Consider the following 18,402-nt stretch of genomic DNA (forward strand, 5'->3'; position numbering starts at 1 on the left):
CAGAACTGCTTCATTCTGGGATTGTGCTGCTAGCTCGTAATATGGGTCATTTTCTTGCATAGATAGTAAATTTTTTCCTCAGTAGTTTGCTGTTTATTTTGTACAGGGCTATTACAAATGATTGAAGCGATTTCATAAATCCACTGTAGCTCCATTCATTGACATATGGTCACGACACACTACAGATACGTAGAAAAACTCAAAGTTTTGTTCGGCTGAAGCCGCACTTCAGGTTTCTGCCGCCAGAGTGCTCGAGAGCGCAGTGAGACAAAATGGCGACAGGAGCTGAGAAAGCGTATGCCATGCTTGAAATGCACTCACATCAGTCAGTCATAACAGTGCAACGACACTTCAGGACGAAGTTCAACAAAGATCCACCAACTGCTAACTCCATTCGGCAATGGTATGCGCAGTTTAAAGCTTCTGGATGCCTCTGTAAGGGGAAATCAACGGGTCGGCCTGCAGTGAGCGAAGAAACGGTTGAATGCATGCGGAAAGTTTCATGCGTAGCCCGCGGAAGTCAACGAATAAAGCAAGCAGGGAGCTAAACGTACCATAGGATGGAGCTCCACCGCACTTCCATCATGATGTTCGGCATTTCTTAAACAGGAGATTGGAAAACCGATGGATCGGTCGTGGTGGAGATCATGATCAGCAATTCATGTCATCGCCTCCACGTGCTCACGACTTAACCCCATGCGATTTCTTTCTGTGGGGTTATGTGAAAGATTAAGTGTTTAAACCTCCTCTACCAAGAAACGTGCTAGAACTGCGAGCTCGCATCAACGATGCTTTCGAACTCATTGATGGGGACGTGCTGCACCGAGTGTGGAACGAACTTGATTATCTGCCCAATTACTAAAGGGGCACATATCGAACATTTGTGAATACCTAAAAAAACTTTTTGTGTTTTTGTATGTGTGTGCAAAGCATTGTGAAAATATCTCAAATAATAAAGTTATTGTAGAGCTGTGAAATCGCTTCAATCATTTGTAATAACCCTGTATTACTGATCATCACTTGGATGTATGACAACACAATTCACCACTGTGTTGGTTGAAGAGATAATGAAGGAAAAGGTATGGGCTCAAAATTGTGAAACAACAATACAATGGTGCAAAACAATTTTATTTGTGGTGGGCGCACTTTATACACAGCCGCACCTACTCAAGGGTTAAACCATTTTTTTGATTAATTTTGACCTCAGATAAACGTTTCTGGTAAATTTATTTTAATAAATGAACATTCAAAATACAAAACTGTATGATACTGTTTCACCTTAAAGTTCAATTATATTAAGTCCATGACAGTTCTTACTTCACATCATGTATTGCATCTATTAAAATCTTTACATGTGCTGGATCAACATCAGGATATATTCCATGCCCAAGATTTGCTATATATTTAGTCTTCCCAAACTTTTGTACCATTTCTGAGGCCAGTCTTTTCAGCTGTTCTGGAGGGGAATATAGAGCACACGGATCCAAATTCCCTTGGAGTGTTACAGTTCCCCCTGTTTTGTTTCTTGCCTCTGTGGGATCTACAGTCCAATCGATACCTACCACATCATAACCACTTCCAGAAAGCTCCTCCAAAGCATAATGTGCACCTTTAGCAAATATTGTCATTGGAATGTTGCCTACACCAACACTAGCACAGCCAGTTTTTACTCTTTTACAGATATCACGAATATAAGGAAGAGCAAATTTACAGAACAGATCAGGACCTAGGTATTCAGCATTTGATTCAAAGAGTTGCAACAACTGAGCTCCAGCAGCAGCCTGCATTATCATATAATCAACAACAGCATCAGTTAAGATAGTTAATAATTTCTTGCTGGCATCTGGATATTTATATAACCATGCTTTTGCCTTTGAAAGTGTCTTTGATCCACCACCTTCAATCATGTATGCCATCAAAGTCCAAGGGGCCCCAGAAAATCCGATAAGAGGAACTTTTCCTTCTAACTTGTGACGCGTCAGTGTGATTGCTTCTGCAACGTAGCCAAGTTTCTCATTTACATTAACTGGCACTTCAAGTCTGGTAATGTCTTCGGGTTCAATCAGAGGTTCCAAAACGGGGCCCACACTAGGTTTCATTTCAACATGCACTCCTAAAGCTTGAGGAATTACCAAGATATCAGAAAATATTATGCATGCATCAAGATCAAATCTCTGTATAGGTTGAATAGACACTTCTGCTGCTAGAGCTGGGGTTTGACACATCGTGAAAAAGTCATACTTTTGGCGAAGATCACGAAATTCTGGGAGATATCTGCCTGCCTGTCTCATTATCCATACCGGTATCTTGTCCACTTCCTCACCACGAGCTGCTCTTAAAAGCCTGTCATTCTTTAAAGCTGGAAAGCTCATTTTGATATTGGAAAGTCACACCTGAAAAAGATGATAATAAATATTACTTTTGAATACATTATGGGAGTGACAGTGATCAATGTATTACAAATATTTACTATCAAAAACAGTCTTGATCACAATTTATTTATCATGGTGACCGGTTTTGACCACTACTGTGATCATCTTCAGACCAATGAGTAAGAACCTCCTCCTGCTGGAGAATCAAGTAGTGATTCTCCAGCAGGAGGAGGTTCTTACTCAATGGTCTGAAGATTATCACAGCTGTGGTCAAAACCGGTCAGCATGATAAATAAATTGTGATCAAGACTATCTTTGATAGGAAATATTGATAAAAAAACATTACTGCTTACTCTTCACTGCATACTGAATAAAAATTATTATTATTATTATTATTATGTTACAGGATAATAAGTAGAAAATAAGATCTCATGACTGGAGAGTCATAACTGCCCAAGTATCTCAATACCTAAATTTACACTTCTCTGCGTATTCCCTCGACATTCCTGTTCTACTGATAGATTTATTCTTTACAATATGAAACTGCAATTTTTAATCCAAATCATTGAAGCGCAACTGTCATCAGCATGGTTTGCATGTAACTGTGTTTTAGTATCCTACAGGATTTAACACAACCTTTGATTCTTCTTAGTTGCAAACTGTCTTACCAAAGTGACCTACAAGTTAATGTGGACTTGACCATGCAACAACTTGACAAATTTTGTACACAGATTCTCTTTATAAATTAAAAATTATTTGTTTGTGGTAAAAGTAACATCTCAACAGCAACAGGAAAATTAGAAATGGAATATTAACTTAAACACAGTGAAGACTGGATAAAAAACAAATCCTAGACTTGGTAAGAAATAAATCAGAGTGAGATAGTGTTGTCACTTGGCTGCATTCCAAAATACTGTTTATTCCACATATTTTAACCAAACCAACTCCAAAACTATTTTTATTGGATTTTTGTGATTAATCTCATACTTTTTAGTCTCATCATTAAGAACTTAATTTTGTTACTACAGAATATAGTACTCAAGTAACAACTTCGAAAAATTATTCTTATTTTTCTTAAGCCTGTATGTATGTGTTTATGTATTTTTGTCTATTACACACATTTATATACCAGATTGATTTCTTTGTAAAACATTCATCCTTTACTTAATGAGATTACTTGTATGCAATGAAGAAAAACTCTACTAGAAGCCTCTACTAACTCCAATAGTGTTATATGTAATTGCATTTACTAATTAATATGTTATTTGGAATGTGTTATTTTATATACAACATAATAATCATTAATTTATTGTCCAGCATGAAGAACATGATGGTTTAAGTTCTGCTACTGCAGTTACTTACTTTAGTGTTTCACAGATAGTTTTGTACAATAAATCTTAATGATGCAGAACAAGTCATTTTACATTCATGGACATTTTATATCACTTAGGAAGTGATAAACATTTTTTGTTGCAGCATTGTGCACCCATGTTTGTGCTAAAGACAACCTTAATGTGCAGCAATGAATGTAATTTTTAATTAAATGGAATCAAATAACAGCACCAGCTGCTCTTTAATTTCTAATCAACACAACCGATTTTGGCCACCAAGGCCATTTTTCAATGGTTATGAATCAGTTGTTGTGTGTGGAGCTGTTATTTGACTCCAAATACAAATCACTGTTGCCCCTAATTTTAGGAAAACATCATGAAACACCATTAAATGCCCAAGCTTGTTTCCAGCACCCTCTTAGTGTTACCTATTTATTACTATTTATTGCAAATATCATAGGCTAATTAGATATTCCACACGCAGTGTTAAGTACCACTTGCAAATCTATAGTTATGGGAAGAAAGCTCAATATTTACGCATGAGGAGTACATGATTGGGTAACACATTTGAATTGGTCCCACTCATTGGATTGTAGAATTCTGTATGAATGTGGATCACACACATATTAGTGCCCGTATTTCAGCTGACTTCAGAATATGACATTCTGTTACAATGACAAAAGTCGACAGGGTGCTGAAATTCTTGTTACCCTTTTGAAGCAAAAGCTCTTCATTCCAATTAATCAACTTCCGTAGAATTAAGTCAGCCATTAACTGATTCAAAGTCTGCTTGAGGCATTTTAAAAACATGCTTGCTGAATATATTCTTCAAGAACCATACTAACAACAGGGTAAACCTCAACTACCACTAAAATATCTGCCATATGCAAAGGCTTAAAACATGAAAAAGCTAACTGGAGAATAAGAAATAATGAAAGGAAAATAGAGTGGATGATTAATAATGCAAATCCAAAGACTTATCACTATCCCTCCCTCACTCAATGCAGTGCCTATCATCAGTTGAAGTGTTTATCCCAATACTTTCTCAAATTACGACAAAGTATTACAGAAAAACTGCAGAAATTGTTCTTGCACAACAGTGACAATGTTTTTGTATGACCATCCTTCTGATTGGAGGTTTGAGGGACTTCAGCCATTCATTTATGTAATAAAATGCAACACCCACAGCCATCCTTGTGATGTTATCTATTATATGGCTACCAGTTTCGGCGTTTCAGTACACCATCTTCAGGCCTTAACTGACGCTGAGGGGGTTAACTCCAATCAGGTATACTATTGAAATTAACCCCCTCAGCATCAGTTAAGGCCTGAAGATGGTGTACTGAAGTGCCGAAACTGGTAGCCATATAATAGATAACATCATAAGGTTGGCTGTATGTGTTCCATTTCTGACTTAATGTGTCCCATGCCTTTGATTATCTGGGAATATACTGCAATACAGAATCCACCAAAACATGAAGCTTACATTACTCCCAATACTGTGCTCTCCATCAATCTGTACTCCCCCACTCCTCTATCCCTGCACATTCCCTAGCAAAAAAACCAAGAATTTCAAAGTTTTTGAAGTGTAAGATACAACACAAAAATAGCCATACATTGTTATAACTTCACACTGCTCAATAAACTTGGGTATGAGATCAATTTTCCTTCTTTTTAGCACCATCCTTTCTGATTACCATAAGTAAAGCAAAGCTGTCATCAATCTGAAGAGTGGTTTAAACACCACAGTACTTTACTATGCATAGTCCTGTTTGTGGTGGCACGCCTTTGCCATTGATCAACCACTGATGAAATGACTGACTCAGCCAGTTACAGGGGAGACACACAGTTTAATTTGAATTCCAAATCACAGTGCACCTTTGCATTTTTTGTAACAACCATTGCCAGTGGTGAAAGAAGTGAAAAATCTTAAGACTGACCAGGGCCCAAACCTCATGCCTCTGTATCCATATTCTCTCAATTAACTGACTAAACCAAACAATGCAGTGAATGAGTGCTCTCCACATTTGTTTGTTAAAAAACACATTTTCACCTTTGACTTTCTGCCATTTCAATTCTCTTTGCTACAACTGCCTGATTTCTCAAACTGACAGTTGGCTGCTCAGTCCCATTCTTTTAATATTGACAAATAATCTTAATCTGGATTTATCACTGATCTCTCTCTTGTGTGATGTTCCAGTCAGACTTTAAAATGCCCCTTTTCATTTTCTTGGCCATTGTTAATCAGAACCTTATTTCCCTAACTTTAGTTCACTGGTCACTATTGTCATGAGTGTGTTTTTAAGCTGTATGTGGCAACTGGTACAAGGATCTTGCAAAGTATGACAGAGAAGAAAGAAAGAAAGAAAGAAAGAAAGAAAGAAAGAGAGAGAGAGAGAGAGAGAGAGATGGGGAACTGGGTGTAAATGTCAGGACATGTGAGAAATAGAATAAAAAATGAAAGGAAAGAGTGAGGGCATCCCCCTCAAAGGCAAAGATGAAAGTGTCTCTGACTAAACAATTTTCGTTAGGGCCTCTCTGGACACACTGGATGAAATGAATGTCACGTCGTTCCAGATTAGCACTATGTCATGCTGAGAGACTTGTGAGGAGTGATATCCTCTGGGTTTCCTCCTAAATAGTCACAGGCAAGGAGGGAGGATGACTTGCTGGCAGAAGTTGTCTTTATAAGGAGGGAGCCAGATCTCATCTTGCTTAAGGACTCAGCTTCACTGAACTTGTCCTCAATGTGTTCCACAAAAAAGGGGGTCTGGTGACAGCAAAAGTCAGTCCTGGTACAGACCAAAAACTGTGGAAAGGGCTTCACCCCATGCAGCCAAGGGGCAAAAGCCAGGAAGGCAGAAACAGAAACTGAGACGGAACTATTCCTAGAAAGAGATGTGGCCACGGTAGAGCAGCCAGATAGTTTAACACATTTCACGTGCCGAAACATCCACTCCGAAAAGGGGCTCACCTCGTGGGCGCCACACAGCCACAGCAACGGCTGCCTGGTATGACTGTTGTTTCCGGGAGTTCCAATGTCCCAAAAAGATAGGCAACCACTCCTAGGCTTTCATGAGGCATTCACAACGCAGGTGCCAACAATGTGATCCCTGTGGTGAGAGAGGGCTCAGCCAAATGGGTACATAACAACAACACCACACGGACCTGCTATCAAGCTGGTGACCTTCCATGGAGGCGAAAGGGCTGTGGCGGGGAGGGAGGGGAAGGGGGAAGAAAGAGAGAGAGAGAGAGAGAGAGAGAGAGAGAGAGAGAGAGAGAGAGAGAGAGAGAGAGGGGGGGGGAGGGGAAGGGGGACAAGGGAGAGAGAGAGGGGGGAGTGGGAGGGGGGAGGGGGACAAAGGGGGGGGGGGAGAGAGAGAGAGAGAGAGAGAGAGAGAGAGAGAGAGAGGGAATGGGAGTGGGATGTGGGAGGGAGGGGGGGGGGGGGAGGAGGAGGAGAGGAACCCACATCAAAGACACTAGGGAGGGAGTTCTTCACCATCTGGCTCACACTACAGATTTCAGATTTAGAGATGGAGGTCAAACCCCTAAGAGGGACCACAAAAGAAGAGGCAAAAGAGAGGAGGAAAATCAAACAAACCAAAACCACAAAATGAAACTAAGTAAGGAGGATAGCTGGCTGACATAAATAAGAACACCAAGAGAGGGAAAGGTAGTGGAAAAGGGAACTAATATGGACAAGGTAGGAGAAGTTAGGGGAAGGTAAAGCAGTCCAGAAAAGAAGAAAGGCTGCAGTAGGGCTTTATGACTCATGCACACCGCATGCATACCCACGAAAGAGCTGTGAGCCCCCTGGGGATAATACAAATGGTGATTCTTGTTTTGCACTCACACTGCTCTAGCTTCCAAGACAGTACAGGGAGCAATCAACTCACGGATGACCCTGAAGATCTTTTGGGTTAAGTATGGTTCCGAAAGAACACACAGTAACCTCAAGGAGCTGGAGAATGATCACCGATAAAAAGCAACACAGATTACAGAACAAGAGGAAATATTGAAGTTCTGGCAGGTAACAGTAATATTCATTGCAGTTCCACTGGATCATCTTATTGAGGGTATTCTGGTTAGAGGGTAAGGGGACGATGAGACAGGTCACACCCCAATATAACTGTCTGTCACCAATGGGGGTAGAACACTGTTAATAAACAATGGTTAAGAGTCTGACAGCGCGCGCACACACACACACACACACACACACACACACACACACACACAGATATATATATATATATATATATATATATATATATAGAGAGAGAGAGAGAGAGAGAGAGAGAGAGAGAGAGAGAGAGAGGGGGGGGGGGGGGTGTCAAACCCAGATGAGGGTACTGAAAATAAGTTAAATGAAATATGATCTGTAAAATAAGGGAAGAAAGAGGGAGAAACTAGAATCAATGTCCGACGAGAAAACTCGTTTGTCAGTAGGGAACCTGTTCTACAGAATAAGTCAGAGAAAAAATATAGCCAGAAAGTAACACTGAATGCAGCACAGGAAAGAAAGAAGTACTGCAATGGCTTGGGCATCCATTTTAACCATGCAAGTACTCACAGAAGGGTTGTTAGCCTCATGCAGGGGTTAAAAATTTGTTCTGCAATTAGAATTCAGATTTCAAAAGAAGTTACAAAATTATTTCCACGTCAGAAGGAAAGCATTCTACCAACATTTTTTAATTTTTATTTCATTATTTTTGTTTCCTTATGCTTATACTTGATTACAGACACTCACAGCTCCATATGAAATTAAGATGGTTCGAGGCACAGCTTTCTTTCTCATTGGTAGTTTCAGTTTGTAGTACCTTAATAACTGAAACTTCCTGGCAGATTAAAACTGTGTGTCGGACTGAGACTCGAACACGGGACCTTTGCCTTTCGTGAGCAAGTGCTCTACCATCTGAGCTACCCAAGCACGACTGACCTGTCCTCACAGCTTCAATTCCGCCAGTATCTCTTCTCCTACCTTTCAAACTTCACAGAAGCTCTCCTGTGAACCTTGCAGAACTAGCACTCCTGGAAGAAAGGATATTGCGGAGACATGGCTTAAGCACAGTCTTGGGGATGTTTCCAGAATGAGATTTTCACTCTGCAGCGGAGTGCCACTGATGTTAAATGACAACTAACACTGCTTATATTTGGTCAGGTTTTGAGCAGATTGTTGTTGCAAACACGAACAGTAACAGTCAAATAAATCACTAGTCACAAATCAACACCACTAGATATTTTTCCCAAGTAAAAAAAGTCTGAAATACCACAATTACAGAATTTAAAAATAGCACAGTTCAAAACAATTGTCTTAGTAATAAAAAACAATGTTGGAATTTTTAATGGCAACTCTCAGGATAAAATATAAAAACCACTGCTGAAGTGACAAATTCAGCTACCCATAATTGCAATACCCAGTCCCGGCCATGTCCACAAAGACAGGATACATTTGGGGTAATTACATTGAAATCAACTAGTGAAAGAGATTTATCTTAGTTGTATGCACAGGTCACACCTAGATAACAATCTTTTTTACACTATGCTGAACATTTTCTGAAATATGTGGAAACAAAGTTTGATAATTTTTTTACAGGTGAGGCATTAATTTGCAAAGCCCTGCTTTCATACAACCAACTCTCATCTAGAAATATCACTTGAAAATCAAAAGAACACTGAAACATAAATGTTTATTTGCTTCCAGTTTTTTGCAGCTTTACCCTGCAAACTATACTAAAGTAGAAGAAAAAGTATGTTTTATAGTATAGTGGTCTTTATTGGTTGATCAAGATTTTTTCCCAGAAATTCAGGAAGACTGGTACTATCATATGTTGCTGTGGTAATTTTGGTTGTTCCATGCTCTGTTTTGTGTAGAAAGCTATTGGCTGCTGTCGTAACTAGGCCCTACAGCAAAACATTAGTGTCTTGTGCCCCACATGTCTCTAGGTTTTCCCTGCCAGATGCTCTTTAAGTAGCTCAAATAAATGGAAAGCACTAGGGTCAAAGCCTAAACTGAAACAAGATGAGGCATTAGCTCTCAGTGTACAGCAGTCAGTATCATTCTAGTTATAGACACCCAATGGAGATGAACATTTATGGTTCCACTCCTGTAGATTTGTTTAATCTCAGACATAAATTAGTACATTCACTATTATCGTATCAGTTTAGAAGCTTGTCAGATATTTTCTTGCCAGTCCACTTCTTATCGAAAAAGGCAGGTTGGACACACACTTGGCTCAGCACTTCCAACACTGACTTTAATCACCACTACAGTTTCATAAACAATCACTCAACAGTTCACAAGAATTTACATTCACAACAATGACAGCAGCTGCATGAAAGAGTCCATGTGGTTCTTTGTTAATCTGTAATTTAATCATGAATTAGTATAATTTCGTGTCCACAGTATCTCCAAGAGTGAAATGTGAAAAGTGAGTCATTAGAGTTTAGAAGTATGTTTTGTGAGATATTACATGTAATTCTTAGAATAAGTGTTCGATTTAAATGTGTGGTTGTGGCTGTGGGTGTTCTGGTATTGAGAGTTGCTGTTGAGCTACATAGGTCAAGGGAAGTATCCGATTTGTGTTTAGTGGAATTTGGGGAGTTTTGTGTTGTCGGTTTTTTCATCATTTTGTGTAGTTTGGTATGGTGGTGTGTGTCTAAATTTGTTTATTTTGTCCCCACCTAAAAAAAACCAATCCCCACACTTTTCCCGTTAGTTTCATTAGGTTTTTTGTGGAACATGTGTTTGTTGGTTTTTCAATGTATTTTCATGTTTACGTAATGACGCTATAGGTGCCATATTGAAGTTGTAATGTATGGTCATTTCCGCCATATTTGTGATGTCGTGGGTCAAAGCAGACGGGTGGAATCAGACGCTTCTGTATTTCCGATTATATATCATTTCTACTGACGCACCAAACCTTCACACTTTGCGATCATTCACTACTGCATTTAACAACAATACTCTACCACTCATGTACAGCCATCGTTGTAAGGCAGGCTGAAATGGAACTCATCTCAAAATACATGTGCCAATTAGCACGCCAGCAACGGTATTAAAAGTGCCCACTGCAGACTGATGCCTAGTAGGAGATGTTAATAGCCACCTGACGCCAACTAACAAGAGTTAAGTAGCTTCAACATTTACTGTCACTGACAACTAAATTTACTGACAGGATAAATAACCAAGTAAGGATGAACATTCATAACAACTTCAGAAAAGGTAAAAGATGGAGGATATATAAATTAAATGAATAGTGCTCTATATGAGAACCTGTAACCATAATGATTCTCTATGTTGTTATAACAATCAATTTTACTTTTTATTATTTGAAAAATACAGAATCAACAACAGTGGGTACTAGTAACTGTTTGTTTGTTTATTTATTTATTCAAACATTAACAGTGCAAATAATGAGTAGGAGTGAACACATTGTGATTAAAGAAAACACACTGTAATTGTCAACATACACCATGACATTTCCAGGGCCAAATGTATTGTTCTTGACAATATTGGTGGTGGGTGTGACAAGACATCCTGTAAAATGTCACTGAACATCACCTATAACAGATAGTTCAGAACACCCATCATGATGGAAATATGTTAGATCTAATGGTAACAAATGGACCCGACCTATTCACACAGTCAAAAACTTTCTCTAAATCCACAAATGATAGAAATGTAAATTTGTCTTTCTTTAACACCTCTTTGGAGATAAGTTGGAGGGATAGTATTACCTCACATGCACCTACCTTTCTCCAAAACCCAAACTTATCTTCCCCAAGATCAGCCTCCACTACCTTTTCCATTCATCTGTAACTAATTTGTCCAAATATTCTGCAACCATGACTTGCACCTGCCTTCTTTGGAATTATTACATTCTTCTTGAAGTCTGTTCCATCTGTCTTGTATATCTCACACACCAGGTGGAATAATTTTGTCATGGCAAGCTCTCCCAAGGATCTCGGTAATTCTGAGGGAATGTCACCTACATTGCAGGCCTCGTTTCAATTAGGTCTTTCTAAGCTCTGTCAAATTCTTCTCGTAGTACCATATCTCCCACCTCATCTTCACTTTCTTCCTCTTCTCTTTCTACATTATCCTAAAGTTTGTTCCCCTGATATGGACCCACTACATATTCATTCCACCTTTCAGCTTTTCCTTCTTTTCTTAGTACTGTCTCGCCATCTGAACTCTTCATATTCACACAGTTGCTTCAATTTTCCCCAAAGTTCTCTCTAATTTTGCTTCTTGTCCCAATTTATGCATACTTATACAGCCTTATATTTGTCCTTTAACCTATTCCTGCTTAGACATTTTGTACTTTCTGTCAATCTCAATTTTTGATCATCTGCACTGTCTGTCATCTACTTTATTTGCTCTATTTCTATATTCTGTTCCTCTTGTCAATGAAATACAATGCCTTCTGAGTTATCCAGGTATTTCTACTACACATTCTTTTGTTGCCTTTCTTATTTCATCTCTCAAAGCTACCCATTTGTCTTTTATTGTATGCCTTTATCATTTCCATTTAATGTTGCCGAACGCTTTCTCAGAAACTTCAATTTAATCAGGTCTCCTGAATTTCCTACCTTTCCACAGGTTCTTCAGCTTTGGTCTGCAGTTCATAACCAATAAATTACGGTAAAAGCCCACATCTGCCTCTGGAAATGTATTAAAATTTAAAATCTCTGTCTTACCCTCACATAATCAATCTGAAAGCTTCCCACGTCCCCAGGTCTCTTCAATGTTAACACCCATCTTTCACGATTCTAAAATCAAGTGTTAGTGACAAATTATGCTTGGGAAAATTCTAGTAGACAGCTTCCTCTCATTTCTTTTCTCCCAGTCCATGTTATCGTACTATTTTTCCTTCTCTTTCTTTTCCTATTGTCAAACTCCAGTCACCCATCACAAATTTTTATCTCCCTTAACTATTTGAATACTATCATTTATCTCGTCACACATTCTTTCAATCTCTCTTTTTGGCATACAAACTTGTACCATTATGGTGGATATTGCTTTCATGTCTATCTTGGTTATAACAACATGGCTGTTCATAGCAGCATATGCACATTAATATTTTCTTGTTATTTTTAGGCCCACTCCTGCATTAGCCCTGTCTGATTTTGTATTGATAAGCAGAAGTACTGTATTTTACTCTACTAATTCCCAATATAACTTAAATGTATCCATTTCCCTTTTTCACTTCTCTAACCTAGCTACCCAATCAAGGGATCTAACATTCCACACACTGCCCCATAGAATGCCAGCTTTCTTTTTCCCAATGACATCCTACTAGGTAGTTACCGCTCCACAATCTGAGTGGGGAGCTATTTTACCTACAGAATGTTTTACCCAATACGGTATCATCATCACTAAACAATATAGAAGAACTGCAGGCCCTTAGGAGAAATAAAAGCTGTAGTTCCCCTTGTTTTTCAGCTGATCACAGTAACAGCACAATAAAAATGTGTTTGATAATAAATGAAAAGCATCAGTTTGCTTTTGTTCTACAATATTTGAAGCACTTTTTGTTCCTTTGGGGACAGAACCAAGTTCGATAAGTTAATTACACGTTACGAAAAATTTTGTTTACAGTTAGAGGTTCAGTCACCTTCCTAATCATAGATAATTTCTTGTTCTGCCGCAAAAATACGTCGTGAATAAGATCACTTACACTTTGACGAACTTCTCGATCGAAAACATCGAACTCTCACTCATTTATTATTATAATGTTGTTCTATCAAGAACCGACGGAAGATTCTGTTAATATGAAAAATGTGTTTGCTTATATTACAAAGGCAGATCAGTTTATAATCCAGACTGTTGTCCCAGAAAATACTGAAAAGGCTGCTGCCCCTGTTCAGAAACTATGGGTTAGTCTGGTATCTCCACAGATACCCCTTCATAGTGGTTGTTATATATATTGTTGAGGAACGCAAGCCACCCCATCTCGATATGGTCCACAATTCATGGGGGTGAGGTCACTGCAGTACAAAGATCATTTTACTGCAAAAAACTTACTGACATCAACTTTTGTTTGGGAATCAACTACCATGCAGTGATTAAGCCATTTTTCATGTACATCCACCTAGGAGTACTATTCCAGCAAGAAATGCATGGTAAACTTCAGCAGAGTTTAAAACAATATGAAAGTTCTAGGAGACTGAGACATTGACTTCAGTGACATTAGATCATGCAATTTGTTACAGGATTATTCACAATCGAAAATGGTTGGGCTTTGGGTCATGGTAAAATATATAGCTTTAATCTCTGAAGAAACAGCACTACAACACAGAATCCAATACAGAGGGACAGCTGCATTCTGGTGCCTTTTTTGCATTTCTTGAGTGTCATTACTGTACTTTAGACCTATTATCAAGTATAAACAACGTGAACGATCTGGTGCTTCTGCTTAGACACTAAGCTTTGAATGGCTACAACAATGGAAAATTTAATTCTCACAGATTGGAATTAAAGTGTTAAATTAAGCCTTCAATACCACAATGCATATTCTCAATCAAACTGTCACCGTCACCAAACCTAGACACTCTGCTATGCTACAGATCGGTATATTGCTAAAATTAAGCTTTCATATTCACATCTGTCGGCTTCATCAACTCACACCCACACGTTACCTTTCAACCTGACCTAGATGTTAGGCTACACTAGAGACCAGTTTGTTATCACAACCCACATTCAAAAAATATATATGTTCTGAACAAATATATTGTGTGTGGTGTTCTCAACAACAGAAGAGTGTAAACCTGAAGCAGATAGGAATAAGCAAGGGGAAATAGCATGCAACTATGCCAATGTAAGCCAGCATTTGCTGATGCAGAATGAAAAATGAAGAAACAGCAAGAGAGCTGCTTCATCAACAATCTTTTATTGTGCACACGAAGTCGGTTTCTGAACAGTTAATGTTCCATCATCTGGTGTAAAAAATAAAATCAATCAACTGAGGTCATCCTCACCCCATTGTTGTCATGGAACCAAAAGGGATGAGAATGACCTCAACTGATTAAGTGATTTCATTTTTTATGTAGATGATGGAACGTTAACTTTCCCGAAACCAGTCGTGTATGCACAACAAAAGACTGTGGATTAAGCACCTGTCCTGCAGTTTCATTATTTTTCAAAGTGGACTTGTTCAGTTGTGGCTGCCCCATAAGAACAAGTCTTTGAGGCAGAATGAGTTACTGGTAACAGTGTAATTTTGTGCAGTCTTTCATAGGAAACTAGGCATCCAATTACCTGGGGTAATAGAGCAAAGTCATTAAATACAGAGAAAGTTAACTGTAGATAGCTTTCCCTTAATTCTCCCAAAATCACAACTTTACTGCATTATGAAAAATCAAAATCAGTTTGGATACTAAAATGGCATGATACTGAGAAGCAGGGTAACAACCACGAGATATTAATAAAATGTCATTATGTCAAAAATCTTGGAAATAGTATAGACTGTAATTGAAGAATTGGAATAATGGACTAGAAATGAACTATAATGGGCACTATTGAAATAGTATGGTGAAAGCAACTGCCATACAATTATCCTAGTACAAGAGTAAACCCATAAGAAATGACATACGTAAATTACATAATTTACTTACATGACACGTACCAGTATTTTGAAGTAGAAGAAATCAATAACATCAAAATACCACACAATTCGTCTGTCATCAGCAAGTATCTACTAACACCATATACATATTTGTACTTCGATGTCCACACATCGAGTTTACAGAATTGTCACTCTGAGTAGTAGTTCATGACAGGACAATTAAATAATATCTAATGATACCTGTGTTGACAGCAAAAATTCTGTAGGATTTCAGCACAATTTATCAAACAGAAATTTATTCATTTAAATCCTCGACGCCGTTTGAAACTTAACTTTACAGAAACAGTTCTGCACTATCAGAAAAAATAACTAAGTACTGTTATTAACTGAGCAGAAACTATACAAACGCGTCTTAGAACATACAGAAAGTTCGTACTACTGACGCTACATTATTACAAACAACAAAAACATAACCTCAACAAAAACATAACCTCTTACGCGGAGCATCAATCCTCGTTTAGGCACAGCAAAAAGCTTAAGAAACTATATACGCCAATTTCGGCGGTATGCGAGTATTTCGTATACCTGTTCGTTCACAATAGGCACCAAATTCTTGAAATTCGGTAGTAGATGATATTTCAGCTGTTATCAAATAAAGCACATTTGACCTAGTGGGAAAATATTCACATGATGACTACACACAAAACAATAAAAACAGAAGAGGAAAAGATAACAGCCCGATATTATTCCGCTTCAAATACCTCCCAGCCGTCATGATCAATACATTTATTTTATGTGAACAAACACTAATATGGACTCTGACGTACTGAACAACAGAGATATAAATTAAATATGAACAGCAACCAAGTGGTTATGACCTTTGTGATGATGGGGGAGGGGAAGAAGGGATGGTTTGACATCGAAAGGAATTCCGATAAACGCCACGTGTTTTAGTACGAAGGACAAACTAAGTCCGATTGAGAAATACGACTTACGGGCAAAGCTTGCGAAAAGCGAGCAGCGAAGTATAAAATCAACAGACCTTCACAGGACTACAATACTTAAAAAAACTAAAAAATTAGAGCTGGACGCAGTGCAGTTAGGCCGTGTCCACATACTGGGGCCAACATTGGCGCTAACACTTTTGGTCTGATGTGTGGGTCGATGAAATAGCATTGGAACCAACATTAGCCCCAATTTTGGTACAGTTCCGTTGCTCTGTCGGTATTTCGACCGAATATCACAGGGTGTTGTAACCAATACCGGTAAGCCGAGTCACACTGGCGCCACCGTTGTTCGCTTTGGCTATTTTTCGAAACTCGAGTTTGTTTGTCGCTTGTACTTCCTGGTTGGATATTTGAAAACAGTGTCGTAGGAACTGTGGAAACTCACAAGTTCTTAACTTTTTGGAATTTTATCAGCAAGAAATACATTCGTGGAATCCTACAACGAAGAATCACAAAAACAGCAATGTTGTTGAGGATGCACTGAAAACAAAGAGCTACAGAACAGAATTGCTCAGTCTCTTTCGGGAATCATACATGTTCATAAATACATACACATATCTAAAAACATAGATTGATTATTGGTGTAAATATTTCTAAAAATGTTCTCTAACTGTGCTGTGTTTTGTGTACGTTGATGTATTTGTTAACTTTGCAATAAAGCTTGTTTCATCAAAGTTCTTACCATACCGCTTGAAGCCATCTGATATTCCGAGAATTATGTGACGATGGAGAATCCAGAAAAAGTCTTGCATTTTACTTCAATGTTTCCGAAACGTCAGGAACATAGTTTTGTTGTCACTGATGGGAGGAATGGAGTTTTGTTGTGCTGGATGGGAGGAATGAAGAATTAGGTCTTTTCTCTATGAGTATTATAAAGTAAGTAATCCGGTTTTTGAAAAGTTGCAATAGCCATTACGCCAATAATTTTTTTGTTAGTTTCTGGAAATTTGAATTAACTATGTTTCCATATTAAAAAATATGGATTTGTGGCGACATCAGTCGCTGTGCACACAGGCGGAGCAAAGAGTATTTAGACTGGTTGGTTGATTTGGGTGAGGGGAGCAAACAGTAGTGTCATCAGTCCCATCGGATTAGAGAAGGATGGGAAGGAAGTCGGCTGTGCCCTTTCAAATGAGCCATCAAAAATGGTTCAAATGGCTCTAAGCACTATGGGACTTAACATCTGACGTCATCAGTACCCTAGACTTAAAACTACTTAAACTTAACTAACCTAAGGACATCATACACATCCATGCCCGAGGCAGGATTCGAACCTGCTACTGTAGCAGCAGCCCAGTTTCGGACTGAAGCGCCTAGAACCGCTCTGCCACAATGGCTGGCTTAAATGAACGATCCCAGCGCCTGAGCCGATTTAGGGAAATCACGGGAAACCTTAAGTAGGATGGTCGAATGCTGTTTTAAATCGTTGTCCTTCCAAATACGAGTCCAATCTGCTAACCACTGCGCCACCTTGCTCGGTGAAGAGTATCTATTAGCAGTTTAGAATCTATGTTGTCATTCCTTGGATGATATGTTAGTCACACTTTAAGTTACAATAAAGATTTGCAGAATACTCGTGCATGTGAATTATGTGGTAGTTGTTTCATTTCATGCATAATTACCCATAGTGGTGACCCTGACGTGATTCGCTAAAGAAGAGATTTGGAACTGATTTTTTTTTCATTTTTTTCCATAAGCAATAATGACAGACATGTTACCGAGTTCAACAGACACAGAAGTTAAGGTACAGCCAGCCACGTCTCCAACAAGCAGTAGCCATAAGTAATTGGCAAGATATGTATAACACAAACTGACTGGGTTACATCAAGTTTCCACCATTGTGGCGTACTCGTCCAAGCGTCTGGTTCGCACACATAGAGTACATCTTATAGCAATGTGGAATGCACCTAGCCAAAGACAAGTACATAATAATTATGACGCACTTGGAGCGAGCAGTCACAGAGGAAACTGAAAATAATCTATAGCAACGTTCCTACTCATCGCTAAAGGAGACGCTTGTGGGGCATTATACTTTGTTGCCAGAGTGTTGGCTACAAAACGTTTTTGACAAGGAGGAGACATCAACAGCCCACCATCTCAAATGCTGCGAGTTTTAAGTGCT

At 38.7% G+C, this 18,402-nt stretch overlaps 1 protein-coding gene across 5 annotated transcripts; it reads right to left on the reverse strand.

Annotated features, from left to right (window-relative positions):
- Positions 1-1,109: 1,109 nt before the first annotated feature.
- Positions 1,110-16,486, reverse strand: LOC126471214 (uroporphyrinogen decarboxylase). Of its 5 annotated transcripts, XM_050099332.1 has the most exons (3): positions 16,035-16,108; positions 15,859-15,941; positions 1,110-2,393 (listed from the first exon to the last, which is right to left on the reverse strand). In XM_050099332.1, the coding sequence occupies exon 3, from the start codon at positions 2,370-2,372 to the stop codon at positions 1,314-1,316; it is 1,059 nt and encodes a 352-aa protein (XP_049955289.1). In that variant the 5' UTR covers positions 2,373-2,393; positions 15,859-15,941; positions 16,035-16,108; the 3' UTR covers positions 1,110-1,313. The 5 variants fall into 5 exon arrangements, with proteins under 5 accessions (XP_049955289.1, XP_049955290.1, XP_049955294.1 ...); XM_050099333.1 differs by lacking the exons at positions 15,859-15,941; positions 16,035-16,108 and adding an exon at positions 16,269-16,486; XM_050099337.1 differs by lacking the exons at positions 15,859-15,941; positions 16,035-16,108 and adding an exon at positions 16,316-16,340.
- Positions 16,487-18,402: the final 1,916 nt, after the last annotated feature.

Source organism: Schistocerca serialis, chromosome 3 (genome assembly GCF_023864345.2).
Source record: "Schistocerca serialis cubense isolate TAMUIC-IGC-003099 chromosome 3, iqSchSeri2.2, whole genome shotgun sequence".
Lineage (NCBI taxonomy): Eukaryota > Metazoa > Arthropoda > Insecta > Orthoptera > Acrididae > Schistocerca > Schistocerca serialis.